Below are 18266 nucleotides of genomic sequence, written 5' to 3'. Positions count from 1 at the left end.
GGTCTGCTTCCTTGTTGTGCGCCACGGGTTCCCACCTCCAGGTGCGACACAGTGGGCATGGGTGACCATTATGGGTGGATTTATGTGATGGTCGATAGATCGGGCATGAATCACCTTAGCGCCATTATCGTCAACATCGGTGATCATTATCGAAGCTCTAAACGACCGTCATCAACGGTCGTGGCTATCAATAGACTCCCCGGATTGTATTGTCCGTTGCTTGGGCGAAGTGCAGAAAACGTGACCTGTGGGGAACAATGTAAAGAGCCGATCGACCGACCAAAACCTCGACTGAAGCCTCGGGTCGGAGGTGGGTAATTCTTGCGGAGCAACAAGCGTAATCAGTAGTCCTTCGAAACCTGTCCATCAAAACCACTGATCAGCCGAGGTATACCCGTGGAGAACGCCCGCATGGACGATGCGGAATGATAATTTCTCAATAATCACTGCGCAACCACATGGGTTTCGCCATATTTGTTCTACTTTCGAAACCTTCTACAAATATCATGCGTTAGCGCAAACATCTCTTTGCTTGAATTGGGAATATTTTCTCAATACACCTACCGTGAGCAACAACATTGCAAATATCCCCCTAGGAAGAAACGATATACGAGCTCGCAAAGTTACGATTTCTGGGAAACGAGGGCGAAAAATCAGACCTTTCTTTCGGCAGTTCGATTTTCCAATTTCACCGCCAATTACTTCCGCCAGCCGTTTTCCACCTACGAATAATCTGTTTTCTTTCTCTCTCTTTCTACGCTGTGCGATTTCTTCATGCTTCCGCGAGCCAGGAAGCTGGCGGAACAATTACGGGGCCACCGAGCACGGGAGCTTCCGGTCAGCACTGCCCGAACAGTGTCGCCACGAACCGGCCAGCCCACGCGAAAGAATACACGTTCCTGGACATCGAGCTGAAGTACGGAATCCTACAGGTAGGGTCCTTCTGTATACCGGAACCATATTCTTTTCTGTTCTGCATTGTTTTTCTTCCGACAGCCATTCTGCGTAAAAATACAAGCCCCTGCCAAAATCCATTCCTTCCTTTAACCCACTGCTTCTCTAACTCTTCCTCTAATACCCTATTAATAAAGGTCCGCAATTTGTCATTGAACCGCGAAGCTTTCCCGGATCGATATGCTGGTCTGTCCCCAGCAGCCCAAAAGAAGCTGCTCCCCCGGGGGTACCCGTTCCCAAATACTACTACACACACACGTACCAAGCTTCGTTGAAAAAAGGATTCCCAAAACGTTCCGGGAAGCAACGATTCGTAAAACTGGCCACCATTTTTACCGGGGTTAGAACCGACCTTGCAGGCAGGGAACGCATTCCTCAAATCGTATCATTGCTTCGTCCAACTGTGACGATGAAGTACCGGCAGGTGCTTCCGTTTCGGTCGACTGGAAGATTGTGTGCTTCCCGTGTCGTTTTTTTTGTTTTTTTTTCTTCTACCACTTCTTGCCTTACCCCTAGTTGAATCGTGTCCTATACTGTGAGACGTGGGACGCAAAATCGGATCAATAAATAAATGGAAACCAACGCACGGAAAACACATTTCGCCCACAACGCTGATGACATGTTTCTGTACAATGTGTTATTGCGTGCATTCATAAGATTTTGTTCTTATTCGTTATCAAAGCATCCGGCTAAGAATGATCGGACAAAATCAGAATTAATTTCTTATTTTAGAAGCAATGACAACCTCCATGACATCACTTTATGAAATATCTACCAATTATTGATAATTGTTTGGCCACAAAAGTGCATGGAAAACGTGACATTTTATCAACACTATTGCCAAGACATGGCTTCCATCCATTCGGACAAACGTGATCGATTACAATGAAAAAAAACAGCAACTGCCCGATCAATGACGATGCGAAGGTGGATGTGCAATAAACTTTTACCAAGGCAAATCAACTATACCATGGTCAGATGAAGTGACGCAACAGGGGCACGTGTATGCGTCCATTTCTTCCCGTTCCCAACAAACTTGTGTAAAAATGCACTTCCTGTTTCCCTGTCACGGCCGGATTCCCCCAGCTTCTAATATTATTGTGCTCGTTATAATACGACCGGTTTCCACACTGCTCGGCAACAGTTTGCCTTGGACTGTTTACCTCACTGCTGAACTAACGTCCTCCGTCCGTCCACAGGACGTAGAAAAACTGTTCTTTGGACAGAATAATGATCATTTCAAATGGCATTTCTTCACGTTGCCAAAGTCACGTTTCACAGCTGTAAGAAAGCTGTAAGTGACACCGAAGGTTGGGGCAATGTTGCAGTGCGCAATCGATGCCATTCGCTATGGAACGATTCTGACGCGTGTTCTTGGCTTACTTTTACGGATAAAAGTGTGGTCCGACGTGCTGTGTTAGTTTCTTTTTCAGTTCGAGGCCAATTTTATTTACAATTCTAAAAGGGAAATGCAATTGCAACCATTTCACAGTGGAAGCAGGCCATACAAACATCGGGATAAAAATACGTTGTTAGTAGATCTTAATATAATAAGAAGGATATTCTATTTTGGCTTAAACATTATTGAGATTTAACATAATTAGCTACAATTCGATAGATTAACGTTTTTCAAACAATTTTCTTGTGCTGGTACAGTAAATTGCGACTATCTTGACTATTAGCAACGTATATCTTATTTATTTATTTAAAATCGCAAACACCAATATAATTTAAATTAGTTATTTGTATTAATAAAAGAAAAAAATTGTATTAGACTTGAAGATACTTTTTTAAAGCAAGCACATAAAATTATGTATCTTTGTTGTGCGAAACTCGTGAGTGCTCAACACCCTGCTTGATCATAATGCGAGAGAAGGTAGTGCATTTAAAAGAATCATATTAATAAAACTGTTATTTGGATAAGACTGAATCTTATTCCTTATCACTTCACCTGATTTCAATCATTAATTATGCATTTAATTGTGACTTTTTATTTATGGGTTTCGAACTTGAACCACTGGGCGTCTCCATCGGTATTTGCACTTTGTAGAAGGAATATTGTACAGGCGGTCTCCGAGATACACGGTACCTCTTATACGCGGATTCAAAGATACGCGGTTTTCTAAATTTTACAGTTCTTCGATCAAATTGTACTGATTTGACACATCAATTGTAAAATTCCAAATAATTTCCCTATTAATGAAATAAAAACCATTTCAAAAGGATTGAAACTGTTAAATTATTTAAAAAAATATCAAATAATTAATTTGATGGCTAAAACTACTCCTACTTGCAAAATTACACGAATATTAGAGATATTTTGGCTGGAAATTACGAGATTCGACTTAAACGGAAATTCGAGATACGCGGTATTTTGCGGCCGTTTTCGGTCCCTATTAACCGTGTATCTGGGAAACCGTACACCATATATTTGAACCAGTGTCAACAGTTTCTTTTCATTAACCACTAGTTTAATAACAATCTGGCGAAACATGTAGTTTGAAACATTTAAAGTTTATTTTTCAAGACAAAAATACACTACAAAAATAAATAACAGAACCGTACGCTACACAAGTCTAATAAGGCACGAGACGCGAGGTGTACAATTGTCCGTCTACAAGGTGCAATACCGATGGAGACGCCCAGTGATTCAAGGTCGGGACAGAATGGGATAAATAATACGGAATACTTACTTACTTGCTTACTTATCCGACGCTACAACCGCTTTGCGGTCTTGGCCTGCCTCAGGAGTGTCCGAAACCGCTCACGGTCTCGTGCCTTCGTCTGCCAGTCCGTTATCCCGGCCTTAATGGCGGACGCCTCCACGCCATCTTGCCACCTCAATTTGAGCCTACCACGCCTCCTCTGCCCTTGTGGACGGCCTAAAAAGACTTTACGGGCTGGGTCGTCCGTTTCCATGCGTATAACATAGCCAGGCCATCGGAGCCTGGCGAGCTTTATACGCTGTACGACAGTGAGGTCGCCGTACATCTCGTATAGCTCGTCATTATAGCGGCTCCTCCATTGTCCTTCCACACATACGGGGCCAAGTATCCTTCTGAGCATCTTCCTCTCGAACGCGGCTAAGTGGGTTTCGTCAGATTTGGACAGTTTCCATGTCTCAGAGGCGTATGTGAGTACTGGTACTATATAGGTACTATATAGTCCCAGCTTCGTCCGTCGCGACAGGTTCTTTGAGGTGAACTGCTTTTTCAGGCTGTAGAATGACCGGTTGGCAACCAGCATCCTTGCGCGCAACTCAGCTTCCATGCTATTGTCGTTGCTGACCTTTAACCCAAGATAGGTGATTTGTGCGACGACTTCAAAAGTGCGTTCACCTATCTGCAAAAAATACGGAATATGATATAAATAATCCTGGTAAAATGAACATTTTATTATACATTCAAAAATATTCTAACATGATTTCAAAAGTATAGAATTTATACATTGACAGAATGATGAACATTTATTTACCCTTTTCCCATTTGATACTATGTATTGAACGAGCTCTACGGAAGCTTCTAGATACACGAAAATCTATAAATGATTCAGTTGAAAAATACCAAAGAGTGATGGCCGTGATGGCCAGAACGAAAATCGTCCTCCGTCAACAAGGTGTCAAGCAATACATTCTATCAAAAAAATGTCCCGATGCAACTTCCACCACCGGGCATAAAAATGATGTACTCACTCCATTGCAGATCACCGAAGCACTGTCGTTTCTGCACTACTCCGGCCAGGTGATACACAAAAACGTCTGCCCATCATCGATACTGATCACGAAAAAGGGCACCTGGAAGCTGGCCGGGTTCGAGTTCACCGAGCGCACCAACGAAACCGACGCTACCGATCCGGTACCGTGCCAACCCTGGTCGACCAGAGCCTCCAAGCTGGTACAGCCGAACCTGGACTACATGGGTAAGGCATGGCCGCGGGCCGCGTGAACATAACGTTCGCATAAGCGTTCAGCAACAGCACCACCAAAACTCATCCCGCGCTCATCTCATCCACAGCGCCCGAAATCCAGATTAACAGCAGCTGCAGCATACTGAGCGATATGTTCTCGCTCGGAATGGTTATTTGTGCCATTTTCAACCACGGCCGTTCGCTGATACAGTCGGGCAACTCCACCTCGACCTACCTGAAGCAGATGGAACTGGTTGGTATTCCACCGGGCACGCGACCAACTCAACCGGGCCCGGGCACAGATCTGGTTTCATCTACGAATCTGCTCTCGTACGCGCTCCTCCGTTTGCCGTTTAGTTACACGCACGCTTCATCACTTTGCGGTCGCATCGCCCACCGGTTCAGCGAACTATTTCCACCGAATGTCCCATCATTTGATACGACTTCACGGCGCATATACCTCCTTCCCATGACAATCGCTAAGCTTCTCTGTTGCCTCCAAAAGCGTTTTGTACGGCTTTAAGCTCTAACCCAAGCAACCAACACGGGCCAATACGGAACGGTTGGATGTATACACACACACACATACACTCATAGACATTTAAAAGCAATATGCCGGTGTGCCACATTCTGCAAGTGAGGTAGCGCGCGTCAGGGTACCCTGAACCGGATTTTTCCAATTTTCCTCCAGCACGTGAATAGTATCCAATTTAGGGCTTTGATCTATACACCAGGATTTCAGCCTTCGAGCAGAGAGGTATATCTTTCCACTTGGCGAGTTGCTCGGTCTGCTTGGTTGCGTTCACTGTGCTACCTTTGGGCCGGGGAACGGGTCGCCTGTAGCGCCGTGCAAAGCAATCTCGGGAAGTTACTTTCCCTGCTACCCGCGTTTTGTCAAGACGTTGGCCTTGGGTTGATAACAAAAGCAACAGAAAAGTAAGGTAAAAACACTTTCAAAGCACGCATAATTCATGCAATGACAGCAGGGCTGCAAAGGATAAGGGGAGTGCGCGTACACTCATTGTTATCATAAATTCCTCCCATCAGCTATGCTCCGGATTTTTGATACAGCGCAGAGGGTTTTGGGGTGTAATATTCGTTTCCAAAATCAGGTTGACGTCCATTACGCGTTACCCGAGCAGCGAGGAATGCTGCTGAGGAAGTTCCAATAAGCAAGGTGGCTGATGGGATTTTCGTGCAGCGATACTTTTAAGCTTGAAACTCATGTCATTACATTGTTTTGGGCTGTGCCCAGCAGCAGAGGTGGCTTCACATGCGGGTGATTTAATTTGTAAACAATGATTTTTTTCAGCTAGAAACACGATACATATGAGATGCTGCTGTTAGGAAAGGGACGAGCCTTTTTAAAAGCATTACCTTTTCGTTATGAAAATCCATATTAACGAACAAAGTAAGAGATAACGAAGGAAAAATATGATTGGTATTGCTATATTACTTATATCTGTTGTCCAAATATGGTGTATTATCAAGCAAAAAGGTTATGTTTTATACTCATTTGAGCTGAACCTACAATTTATGTTTTTTTTTCACTGTCATTTGATGACGAAATGGACCTTTACATGTAAGCGATGCAAAAAAAAAGAAAAAAGTATGTTATACACTCAACCAATTTTCAATTGTCCCTACGCTTGTCCACTTGTCGTTTTGCTAACGTTAGAAATGAATTTATATTGGCCTTTTTTTTGCTTCCATTCGAGAAATGTTAACTTTGTACGCCAATAATACAATATCTAAACATACATACGTGCTGGGAAAAAATACCACCAACTTTGCCTGCGACAAACATTGCCTGCCCACCGCATGAAAAGGCGAGAGCTTTTTCTTTACGTTATTTAACTTGGTTAGCTTTCATTTTATTCACAACAATAATTAAATCAATTCCCGGCACTCCACCGTGCGAGATGTACACCGTTATATGTACGCGACACAAGCAATGATTTCTACACTCAACAAAACACACACATACACACACACACGAGTCCTATAGGGTTTGCCGGAGTTTTCTATTGCACGAAGGCAGCAGACACCTTCACCTCCAACGGCTGGAAATTGCGTCTCGGAAGAAGTATATGGACGGTTTTCCTCCCATACGTCGTTGTTTGCCGACGGTTTGCTTGTTTGCCTGTTCGGCAAAGTTCGCCGGGAGCCTGCCAGCAGCCCGTCCACGTGTTCGGACGGGTGAACGGTGAAGACTAGCACAACATTATTATTAACTGTGCTGCCTGTGCCGCTTGTTGATTAGATTCAAAAATACGGCACACGGCGTCGAACGCTTGGAGGGTTTTGCGCTTACGGGGAAGTCAAAAGCGGAGCCAAATTATTTGCCAAAGAAAAAAAAACACACACACACATCCTCTTTTCCTCAACAAAACACTAACCATGTGTATGCGTGCTTGTGTGTGAGTGTGAGTTCCCACGTGTGTTAGTACTGGAGAGGTGCTTTGGCAAAGACAGCAAAGGCGAGTCGCCGACCCTAATAGAGCAAGCCTATTATTAGCCGACCCATTGATACTGCAAATATACATCCCACGCGATAAAGCGCCCCACATCACGACACACGAACGGCCCCACGACTGCACACCGCACACGAACATGTTCCATTCACACGCAATCAATGTGCACAACATACTCGCTCGCTCCCTTTCCCATCCTCACGATCAATGCTGTTCCCGTGCCATCCTGTCTACGCCAACCGGTGTGTGACGGTCGCCAGCGCCATCTTTTACCGTGGCGCCATGCAGCCTTCTCCGCTGTGCTGTCGGGCAAAGTGCCCGGAATACTACACCTTCCGCGACGCGCTCTTCACAACAGTGTTGCTGGCCCTCCCCTTTAGCTTCTCTTACCCCGTGGGTGATTAGTTTAAACGGAGCGAGCGAGCGAGAACGGAAACGGGGATGAAAAAAAAGAAAAGCGTAGCGACGTGAAACTAATTTTCTATAAATCATCAGCTAGATGAGGCCGTGCACAACATCCTACCCAGGATACCGATCCCGCTGCAGGAGGCAACCACAAGGCTATTGAAGAAATCGCCCGGAGCTCGCCCAACGGCTCAGCTGCTAACGCTCATCAAGTACTTCAGGTAGAATGACACGTTTTCTTTTCGTATCTCTGTCCGTTTTTCCGAAGAAAAAAAAAGGAACCATGTTCTTACCAACCTCACGCACAGATTGGCAGCGGCAAGTTTCACGGGCGAATTGATCGCAGAGCACAGCAACACAGGCACACGCGGCACATAATTGGATTGTCCGTGTTGTTCCGCCGCTCGGTGCCTAATTCCATTCGTTCCGTTTCGAATCATTTCCCATTTTCCCATCCCTCACCATTGCTACCATTTAATTCTTCTGTGTTGTTGTTTTTTTCTTCTTTTTTCTTTCTCTCCCCTTCTCATCACCGTTGAACAGCGATCCAGCCGTACAGGCGCTACAATTCCTCGATGTCATCAACATGAAGGATCCGACGCAGAAAACGCACTACTACCGCAGCACCCTCAGAGAAGTTCTACCGTTCATACCGCGGGTAAGTTCAGGAAAACATTTACTTTGTTTGCTTTCGCTCCTCGGGACTGCTCGAAAGATCGTTAGTAAAAACAATTCTTTCAAGTGGGCAATCCCCTTTAACTCCCGAGCCTTCTTCCGAGCACTTTCTCTCTGTTTTGCGCTCACTTGCCAAAGGCTTGCGCTGAATTGCTTCCGTTCGCTCCGCTGCGTATATTCGCAATAATGTCACCAGGTGGGGAGAGTGGTTTTAACAATGTTTCCAATGAATCAACATCTGCCAACGCGCTTCCAGGTAGCGGATAAAGGTAATGTTAATGGTTTAATAGTAGTCAATGAATATTAGGCATAATTATATAATCTGTTCGGTGCACGTGGCTGTGGACGCATTTTCGGAGTATGCATAATTGATGTGCGGCTCATGATTTTGTGCTTCACATAGAAATGGGCGTTATTAGCTATACAGGGATTTTCTGATAATTTCGCACATGCAATTTGCGTACGCTTGTCATATGATACCATCCCATTTAACATGTATCCATGTTATGGGTAAACTAAGGAACGCTTCATTTTACGACTGCACTAAAGGCACATGTATTGATTTCAAAGTGTATTTCAGTTCAATTAACTATAAACTCAACGAACTGTATAGCTGTTAGAATAAAATATAACTATCTTAAAAATACGTCAAATAAATTGTTAAATCTAATCTGTTAAATGTTATAAAAGTCTCGCAAACAATTTTTATTAATATTTTAGCTGTTCCTAATTACTGGACTGGTCACGTCGATTTGCAATAGAAGAATTTATTTCGGAAAGCTACATTAATTCTTATTAATTTGTTTGAACGCATAAAGTTTGTGTTGTTATCTAAATGAAATTGTTAAATTGTTATTGTTCGTGTCCGGGCTGTGCATTAACAAAATCGAATTCAACACTAACTCAAATGGATTATGTTACTTTTAAGGTTTGCAATATTGTTTTAGATATGTGTTTAAAACAGACCTTAGTTCTTGTTTGCGAAATATTGTATTTGCGTTTTTTCGAATGAGCATCATCATCGCCATTAGTTTTTCTTAAGTTAAATTAGCAAACTTAACACTTCTCGATTTTTATTGTTTGCCCAAAGGGTTTCATGCTCAGCTCTCATATGTTTTATTTTCTGAAATAAAATATATGCAGTCTGCTTGCATTTTACTTTTATATTTTTTTCTTCAATGTTCAAGGTGTTTGCCACATTGACCTATTTCTACATTTCGCGACAAGAGTTTATTACTTTGCATTATACAAATCAATCTGGTTTTTAGTGCCAAATATTGCAGACAAGATTAGTTTTCTGAAATAAGTTTTAACGAGTTCTTATGTGTTTATACTTTTTCTGAAAATTGCCACTGGACTCGTGTTGGAGTGATTTCTGAGCGACATCGTGTCATGTCATCGTATAAAATAAAAGTTTCTTTGTTATTCGTTGAATGATAAAATGGTTACATGACAGATGTCTAATTTTCTATTGCGTACTTACACACTATATACTACAACACCTATGTGGTCTTGCCTTACTCCAGGAGCGTCAGCAACTACTCATGGTTTATCATATCATCATAATTTGCACAAATCTTTTCCATGATAAAGAATAGCACTTCTATTGTAGTAATGAACAATCACAACATTAATAAAACCGGTGCATGTTCAATTAATCGTGTAAACAAAACCCAAACAAACAGAAACAACATTATTCTTCGAATGGCAAATGAAGCACTGCAAGAAACAGCAATCGTACATCGGCACTTGCAAATTGAAGAGCCTTGTAGTACAACAGCCACCAGCAATTCCCAAACAACTTACCCACATAAAAGAGCCACATTCAATTTAACGTCCATTTTGCCTGGGCTGTTGTTTCTGAAACCGGCAAGCCTTACGGGTTGATCGATCTTTTATGCGGTTTCCAGGGCTGTTTGCTCACAGCCGGCACACCAATCACGGATGTAAACAGCTCCGTTCTCTTTTTCTAGTTCATTTGCGTCGCTGGTTAATAAGGGTTCGTGTAGCTTGCCCTCTCAAGGCCTCTTTCCTTCCTAGTTACAAAACGATTTGTGTAGAATGTGGCTGGACCATCATCAGAAGCCATTTTACCACTGCTTCAAAAACCTATCACTGCTCATTCGCCCGCTCGAGGGAAATTGACTGGATGCAAAAACATGGTTCCCGAACTGAACCCGACTTTCAAAAATCAATCAACCCTAATCGATGCAATCGAAGATAGCCCGAGCCAGAGTTCAGGCGGTTGTGCTGTCGATGTCCGGATCGATGTCGATGATTGTGACGGATACGAAACAACTCGGTGCTCATCTTTCCCGTGTTGCCATCAACCTGTTGCACTCTTTTTAGCTTAGCTTACCATTCGATCCAGGCTAGCAGACAACACCAAAGCATCAAGTGGTTTGCCGGGTTGAGGTTTGGTTTTCTGCGAATGGTTCGCGATGTAGCAATCGCTCCACCGGTAAGCGATCCCCACCAATCCAGACGGTGTTAACAATGTAAAAGTGCAAATTAGATTTGATCGTCCGACTTTCGCACATCGTCTGTCCGTTAAAGGTGACTGCATTGAATTCAGTGTCGTTTCGCTGATATTCCCATTTATTTCCTGGCAAGGGCAAACGTCGCTCAAGCACCAAACGTTCACCATCGCACGCGAGAGAGAGAGAGAGAGAGAGAGAGAGAGAGCGAGAAGTGGAAGTGTTTTCTTCGTGTTTTTTTACATCTCAACACCCACGAAACGGTAACGTTTTGGTGCAGGAAAACAGCATAAGCACAGTAATCAGTTTATCGTGCTGGTGCCCTATAAATCAAGCATCACTTTCGACGGGCCCTTTTGTTACTCGTTTAATTTGCGATTCTACAACGTCGTAAATTTACCACTTTGCACCACATTCATGCGTACGGCGGACTCATACGGATATATCAGCATGGTCTGCGATGAGAAAAGTGAAAACATAAATGAAACATGTACCGGCAACGATAGGTTGACAGCTCCAAATCAATACAAAAAATAATATAATAATAGTTACATTCACTTTTTAAAATAATCAAAATAATATCATAAGCCTTACAGTCAGGCCATTGCTTAATACGATCTTAAAGTTCCATTACAATTTTAGTGATTCAAGTATTTTAGTACTATTGATTTTTTTTTTAGAATTTTGTTCTGCATTAATATTCAGCTAAAACACTGAACGTTTTGTTTCGCAATGCGACATTAAAAAAAAATCTTTTCTAGAGACAGTTTTATAATTTTGAAAGTTTTAAGGAATTCAATTTTTTATTTGCAAACGTCTATTTCATACTTTACACTACTATAATACTTTTTTTACAAAACACTATTATTAACACTATTCTCCAAATCAACCTATCTCAACGATGAGTTGAAATTTATTAAAGAAAAAATGACAATCTAACAATTAAATACTCCGTCGCCGACCAATGCTGGCAGTCGCTGAAACCCGAACAAGATTTGGCTCTCTTGCGAGAGCCCCCTTCTTTGTATTAGCCGTCTATTAAATTCAGCTGACGATATTTACGAGCCTGGAATGACGATAACGGAACTGACTTCACTTTTAAGTGTTCGGAATGCGTTAACCAAAATAACTATATATAAATGTTCTGTTCGTTATCTAATGTGTATTGTAAACAAATTTTGACTCGAGAGGGCTTCATCGATCCATCGATTAATAAACTAAACTAAACTAAACTAAACTAAAATAGCTTGCTTCGAAATGTATTTTTGAGAATACCAAATCAATGTGTCAATCTGTAGAGTATTCCTCGTAAAATATTTGTATTATCTGTCGATTTAAGAAGCAATTTAACCTCAGCGTCAAAACCCTTTGTTGGAAATGAGGTACATTTTGAACAATATTATGATAATTTTAAGCATAAGCAATTTAACCTCAGCGTCAAAACCCTTTGTTGGAAATGAGGTACATTTTGATCAATATTATGATAATTTTGTACAAACACAAATATATGAAATGAAACATTATATTGCAAATGTTTTACATACAAAAATAGGTTAGGAAGCTTCTTACCTGTATATAAACTAAATTATTTGTTACTGAAATATATAAATGCTTAAAACATGTACTGTAAATGAATCACAAATGTCGTTGATAGTTTAATGCGTCATGGGTTCGATCCCCAAATGGACCGTGCCGCCATACGTAGGACTGACTATCCTGCTATGGGGGGAAATTAGTCACTGAAAGTCAAGCCCACAAGTGGTACAGGCAGGCCTTGACCGACAACGGTTTTTGAGCCAAAGAAGAAGAAGAAGAAGTTTAATGCGTTGAAGAAGAGATGTACAACGCTTTACCAACACAATTATAATTTATAATATAATTAAAGTGGAAATTTAAATTAATTTATTAAGACCTTACAGTTCGCTCAGTAATTTCTTCAGCTCTTTGCATAGCGTTATCATTGATACAGATGGCATCATGCCCCGGACTACTTCCTCATAGGAAATTGTTAGCTTTCCTTAAGTGTGTTGCCCGTGTTGAAACAGATAAACTACAAATGACTGTTCAATTTATCTGTCATAACCATCTTCGGTCTGATCGAGCGGTTTTGTGTGATTCACAACTCGTTACCTGCAAGCTTATTCCACGCTTTCTCTCTCTCTCTCTCTCTCTCTCTCTCTCTCTCTCTCTCTCTCTCTCTCTCTAACACTCTTCCATGCTGTTTTCTTTCACAGAAACTCTGGTGGCAACATATCTGGCCTAATCTGCAGCAGGAAATGCGTGCTGATGAAGTGCTGGCCGCCGTCTTGCAGCCCGCCCTCACCCTGGTCCAAGAATCTTCAAACTCGGAATATGAAGCAATCATTTTACCTACCTTTAAGTAAGAACCGTCCTACCTTACTGTTAGCCCATTGTGTACTCAAGCATCCCTTTTCCATGTAATGCGTTCTCCCTGCTCCCTCCAAACACTGGCCCCCTACCGCTACCCTACACGTTCATCTGGTGAAAGTGTATTGTGTCAGCATGGAGTATATACTTTACATGCTAGATCTTAACAGCTTTCACACATCCTCGATCCCCCACCACACCCCGTGTGGTTTGTGCTCACACATTGTGCTTTTCACTTTCATTCCACCGACCGCTTGTATTCTCTTTCCCATTTCTTCGGCAGGACTGTTTTTGTAGCTCCAAAATCTATACAAGCAACCGTAGCATTATTAGAGAACTTACACATTATTCTAGAGAAAACACCACGGGATGATATACGGACGGAAGTTTTACCCCTCCTGTTCAACGCGCTGGAAAGCACAACGATACAGGTGCAGGTGAGTGGCGAGCAACGGATGCTCGGCTGCACGACTTTGTCGGGCATGGCTTGCGGGTAGGTGTCAGGTGCTATTAGCACGGTTGGGTTTTGCAGCTTGTAAGATGAAGGTACGTTGTGAAGACAGCCCTATCATGGCAGCAATTCAATTACATTATACTCGACCCCTTTATCCAGTGGTAATCTGGGACGAAAATGAACTACCACTATTCCATGCGGTTGTGTGGAAGGCAGAATAGAGTGCTGTTTCAGGGCAATTAAAATCTCGGTTTAAGATTTGCCACTTCCCGCTTGTTTTGGAGTTGTATGATTGAACTCGACAATCTAAAGTGTTTTTCATTGTGTCTGCGTGCAGTATTAATTCCTCCTTGTTACATGTTATTAATGCATCCTCAATGGAGTGTTATCAAAACTCCTCCTTCTAGAAAATTGAAATTCGCATTCATTCCAGAGAATTGCAGAGAAGAACTCATTTTCCAGTTCAACTCAATCTCCTGTTGGGTTTCTGTAATCTTGTCTATTGAAATTTCACTCAACTCGCACCGAAAGCATATTCTATCCATTTACCAACATAATCCCCATTTCTGTCCAGTTTGCACTATTTTACATCTGCATTTCATAATGCACCCCACCCTCTAGAGGTACGCTTCCAGCAAACTTTGCACCATCATCGCATTGCTCGCTGATGGAATCGATGACCTCCAGAGGCATGTCCAATCGAATCCATCACAGCCCTATCAAGATCAAATCCCGTGTAAAGTCTCACTATACGCCATCCGCCCGTGCCAGCGCCTGCTGGTGCAGATTAACTTTCTCCCCGATTCGAGGAAACGCTTCTGCTAGCTACCCGAGAAAGTGTGTGCATCCTCGCCGTCCCAATGTCAATTATCCTGAACGCGATTGGATGAATGGAAAAATGAAGAGGAAAAAACCATCATCCGACACCGAACGAAAACTTCTTGAAAGCTCCCGCCTTCAGTTCAACGCTTTGCTGAAACCCGAACCCTCCTGGGGGAAGGTCCGGGCAGAACCGGGCTGCAAGCTGTGATAAATTAATTTCCCTCAGTTTTCACCGCCTCACTCACCCGACGATGCGGTGCTTTGTGCTTCCCGTTCACAGAGTGCCGCCCTGGTAGCGGTTACGAACGTGTACGACTACCTGGACGACATCACGATCAAGAAGCTGGTGCTGCCGAAGCTGAAGTCGGTGTTCGAAAAGAACCAAAGCGATCTGAAAATCATGGGCAACGTGCTGCAGTGCGTCGAACGTACGCTGGATAAGCTGGATAAGTCTCAGGTGAGTTGTCCGCTGTACAGTTGGGTTGAAGATGGGGAGGAAGGAGGATAGACCAAACCCGGGAAAGCTCATCGTTCGACTGCCATCTCTTCTCTGTGACAGATAATCGATGAGGTGCTGCCGCTGCTGCTCGAGGTGCGACTCACCGATCCGGATATTGTGGTGCGCGTCGTCAGTAAGTATGCAACCCAACCGTGCTTGCTCTGTGTCCCGAGGACAGTCTCGCCCTCAGTACGAGAACCGTAACGGCTTTACTTGCAAGTAGATGACAGCATTTTGCAAAATGGTTGCAAACTCGTGGAGGTTTTACTTGTTGCAATTGAACTTGGGCCTTGCGCTTGCCAATCGGCATGACCGACTCTCGGTTACACTCCAAACCATTGCAAAGGGTTCAATAAGCCTTTGAACGATGGATGTAGCTACGTAGTAGCCGGGTGCGAAGTATTTGAACGGGGGTTACTTCATCTCGGGGACTCATCGTTCTCGCAATGTCCTGGTTATGTTCCACTCATCTCATTCGTTAACCATGATGCATAATGTGTGTGTATGTGTATGTGTATGTGTGAGAGAGAGCGAGTGAGTGTGGCAATGATGCGCTCTGTTTGTACGTATACTCAACGGCAACATCAGCAAAATGTCTGCGAACGAATGAAACCCGGTTCGCCTAGGGCAGAGAAACATGCAGACACATACACATACACACACACTTTTAAAACAGACAAAATTATTAAGTTGCTGTACTCCAGGGAGTTTTTCAGAATTTAACACACCTTGCCTTCATTATTAATGGTGCACAATTTTTCAGCCCGTACAAGTCAAGGCACAATATCATCAACTTGTTGAAAAATAGCTCCAAGGCTTAGGTAATACTCGACACATGGGCGAGTATGTAGGTCCGAGAAATATGTTTCGTCTTGTTTTGCACTCTTCTCCTTTGCTATACAAATATTTGCGAATAACGAAATACTGCTTACGGCAATACAGTCTGGTTGGTTCCTGGTCGCCCTGGCTCCTCGAGATGAAAAATATTATTAATATGAGATATTTTCATTGTACCTTGTATTACCATTTAAAATACTTTTGCAAAAATATTGTAAATATTTGAATCGATTATTTTGGGTATTTTTTTATGCAACTGACTGGATTCAAGCATTCTTAACATCGTGTGCAGCAATTGTTTAAATTATCCTTTTGTATTTGACAAAACAATGATGACACTATGTTGAATCACAAATGTTCCTTCTTTATTACCATTAATAGAATAGAAGGGTGTCTAATATCACGATCATCACTTGGAGTGATATGATCTAAAATTTAAATATAAAAATATCCTTTCCACCTACATGCGCAATGCTGGTCGGTTGGCTGACATGAGCTACCAACGCACATCGGAAGCAACCTAGCAGAACGTCAACGAAAATAGTCCTGAAGGTGTAGTAGGCCGCTTCACCACTGCTGGTGCATCCTACACTCACCTAGCAACAGCCGGCAGCGGTGTGTGGTGCTGCGATTCCGAAAAGTTTATTTTTACCAGCCTGAGTGGGTGAAGTGCGTTGCGTTCACAGGAGAAGAGAGAATATTGTGCACCTGGTGAATGCAATGTTATGGGTGTAATATTGACCGAAGCCTTATTTGTTGCTAGATCGCAATTCAAATTGGACTGGTGTCAACTACATGGAGTATGGGTTAAACAATTCCCGACCATTTGTATGCATTTGAAGTTGTTTGTTTATAAAATTGACGGGTGTTGTGAAAATGCCAATTATTTGTTTATGTTTTTTTTTAATTATTTGATAATTTATTGTATAACTCAAACAAATGTTTGGAGTTCTTATCTTTTTTTATATATAAATGTGTAGCGACCAGACCGCCATCTGGCGTGAGAATCGTGAGCGATCGTGACATCCAGGGACAAGGACACGGATCTCCGTGGAGCGCACTCACCAGGCACACGAATGTGTCAAAGTGACGTGCGCCGCGTGTCCAGCGCTACACTTCCTGCTGTCAGCGAGCACATTCTTTCTCTCTTGCGACCCAACCTCGAAAGCGAACAGACCTCTTCCTTCGCTCCGCGCTCGAAACTTCCTCAACGTGAAACCCTCTCGCACGAACGTGCGCAACCGTTCATAATATAGTGTAAAATAAAGTTCCGTATTACCTACTCACGAAACCCAACGCGTTCGCGACATAAAAAAATAGGGACCACTTTTGTGGCGCCCCTAAAACTGGTGACTCCGACGTGATTCGCAACCCGCCGCGGATGCCGTCGGGATCCCCTAAAACTGGTGACCCCGACGTGATCGCGTGCGCGAGTGAGTGAGTGGTAACCTGACGAACATCGTGTCCAGCCGGAAAAAACGTGTTTCCATTGTTCCACGGTCCGGTCCGACGACAACGTTCCCCCCCATCATCGAGGAGCGGCCGACCACGAAGGAGGCACCACGCAAGCGCAGCCAGCGAAAAAACCCCCGTGCACAAACCCCGAACCCACGTGAGTGCAAATCGACACCGAAGGTGGCCGACAGTGAAGAACACGGTTCTGGAACATCTTTACCCGACGGAGCGACCGATTCTAGCGGAAAAGTTTCCTCTCGGTGCTGAGCGATCGCCGAACATTTTGCTGACACACCCCGCGCCGTGTCGCACACCCGCCGAGCATTTTGGTACCCGTACGTGTTTGCGCACCCGCCGATCATAACCTCACACGTACCGCCGAGCGCGCTCCAGACCCACGCGGTTTTTGTGTGTGCCCCGTGTGTGTGTGTGTGTGGGTGAATGTGCGCAGGCCGACACCGAGCGGATTGCGTCAGAATTTTGCTCGAGCTACGTTCGTCATATTTTTCGACCGTGCACCGAAGACGTCGTCAGCGCACGCAGCCATCGTTCTCTTCTCGCCGACACCACCGACCGAACGCCACCGAAGATCATCGCCCCTCGTTTCTCACACCACCGGCGTCATCGACGAACGCAGCCAACGAGCGACTAATCCTAACACGATCGACCGCGTGTGCGGATTTTTCGTCGCCGAAGGATCGACCTAGCCAACCTCAGCTGGACTTGCTTGCGCCCCCGCCACTAAGGTAAGATCCACCCTTTTTTAACTAACCTTAGTCGTAAGGATGTTGCACAGTCCGCCGGTCCGCGACGTATCGACTCCCGATGGCGTAACCCCGAGTGCCGATCCAGCCGCGAGTGGATCCAAATCGCCTCACGTACCAACACCGCCCGTTCCGAATACCCCGCGCGTACCAGGG

At 43.8% G+C, this 18266-nt stretch overlaps 1 protein-coding gene across 7 annotated transcripts in view; it reads left to right on the top strand.

Annotated features, from left to right (window-relative positions):
* The window catches only part of LOC120947986 (SCY1-like protein 2), a 113773-nt gene that overhangs the window by 59354 nt on the left and 36153 nt on the right, over nucleotides 1–18266 (top strand). For all 7 annotated transcript variants that reach the window (XR_007452025.1, XM_040363917.2, XM_049606441.1 and 4 more), the window contains exons 6-14: nucleotides 792–932; nucleotides 4656–4872; nucleotides 4968–5113; nucleotides 7830–7960; nucleotides 8283–8397; nucleotides 13126–13271; nucleotides 13563–13716; nucleotides 14836–15012; nucleotides 15115–15187. Coding sequence is in view for 6 of the 7 variants with exons in the window: in XM_040363917.2 (XP_040219851.1) it covers nucleotides 792–932; nucleotides 4656–4872; nucleotides 4968–5113; nucleotides 7830–7960; nucleotides 8283–8397; nucleotides 13126–13271; nucleotides 13563–13716; nucleotides 14836–15012; nucleotides 15115–15187 (1300 nt within the window). In the remaining variant the exon portion in view is untranslated. The remainder of the gene's footprint in view (nucleotides 1–791; nucleotides 933–4655; nucleotides 4873–4967; nucleotides 5114–7829; nucleotides 7961–8282; nucleotides 8398–13125; nucleotides 13272–13562; nucleotides 13717–14835; nucleotides 15013–15114; nucleotides 15188–18266) is intronic.

The sequence above is a fragment of the Anopheles coluzzii genome, chromosome 2, assembly GCF_943734685.1.
Source record: "Anopheles coluzzii chromosome 2, AcolN3, whole genome shotgun sequence".
Taxonomy (NCBI): Eukaryota; Metazoa; Arthropoda; class Insecta; order Diptera; family Culicidae; genus Anopheles; species Anopheles coluzzii.
The sequence above is the reverse complement of the archived record's forward strand: the minus strand, read 5'-3'. Positions and strand labels throughout refer to the sequence as shown.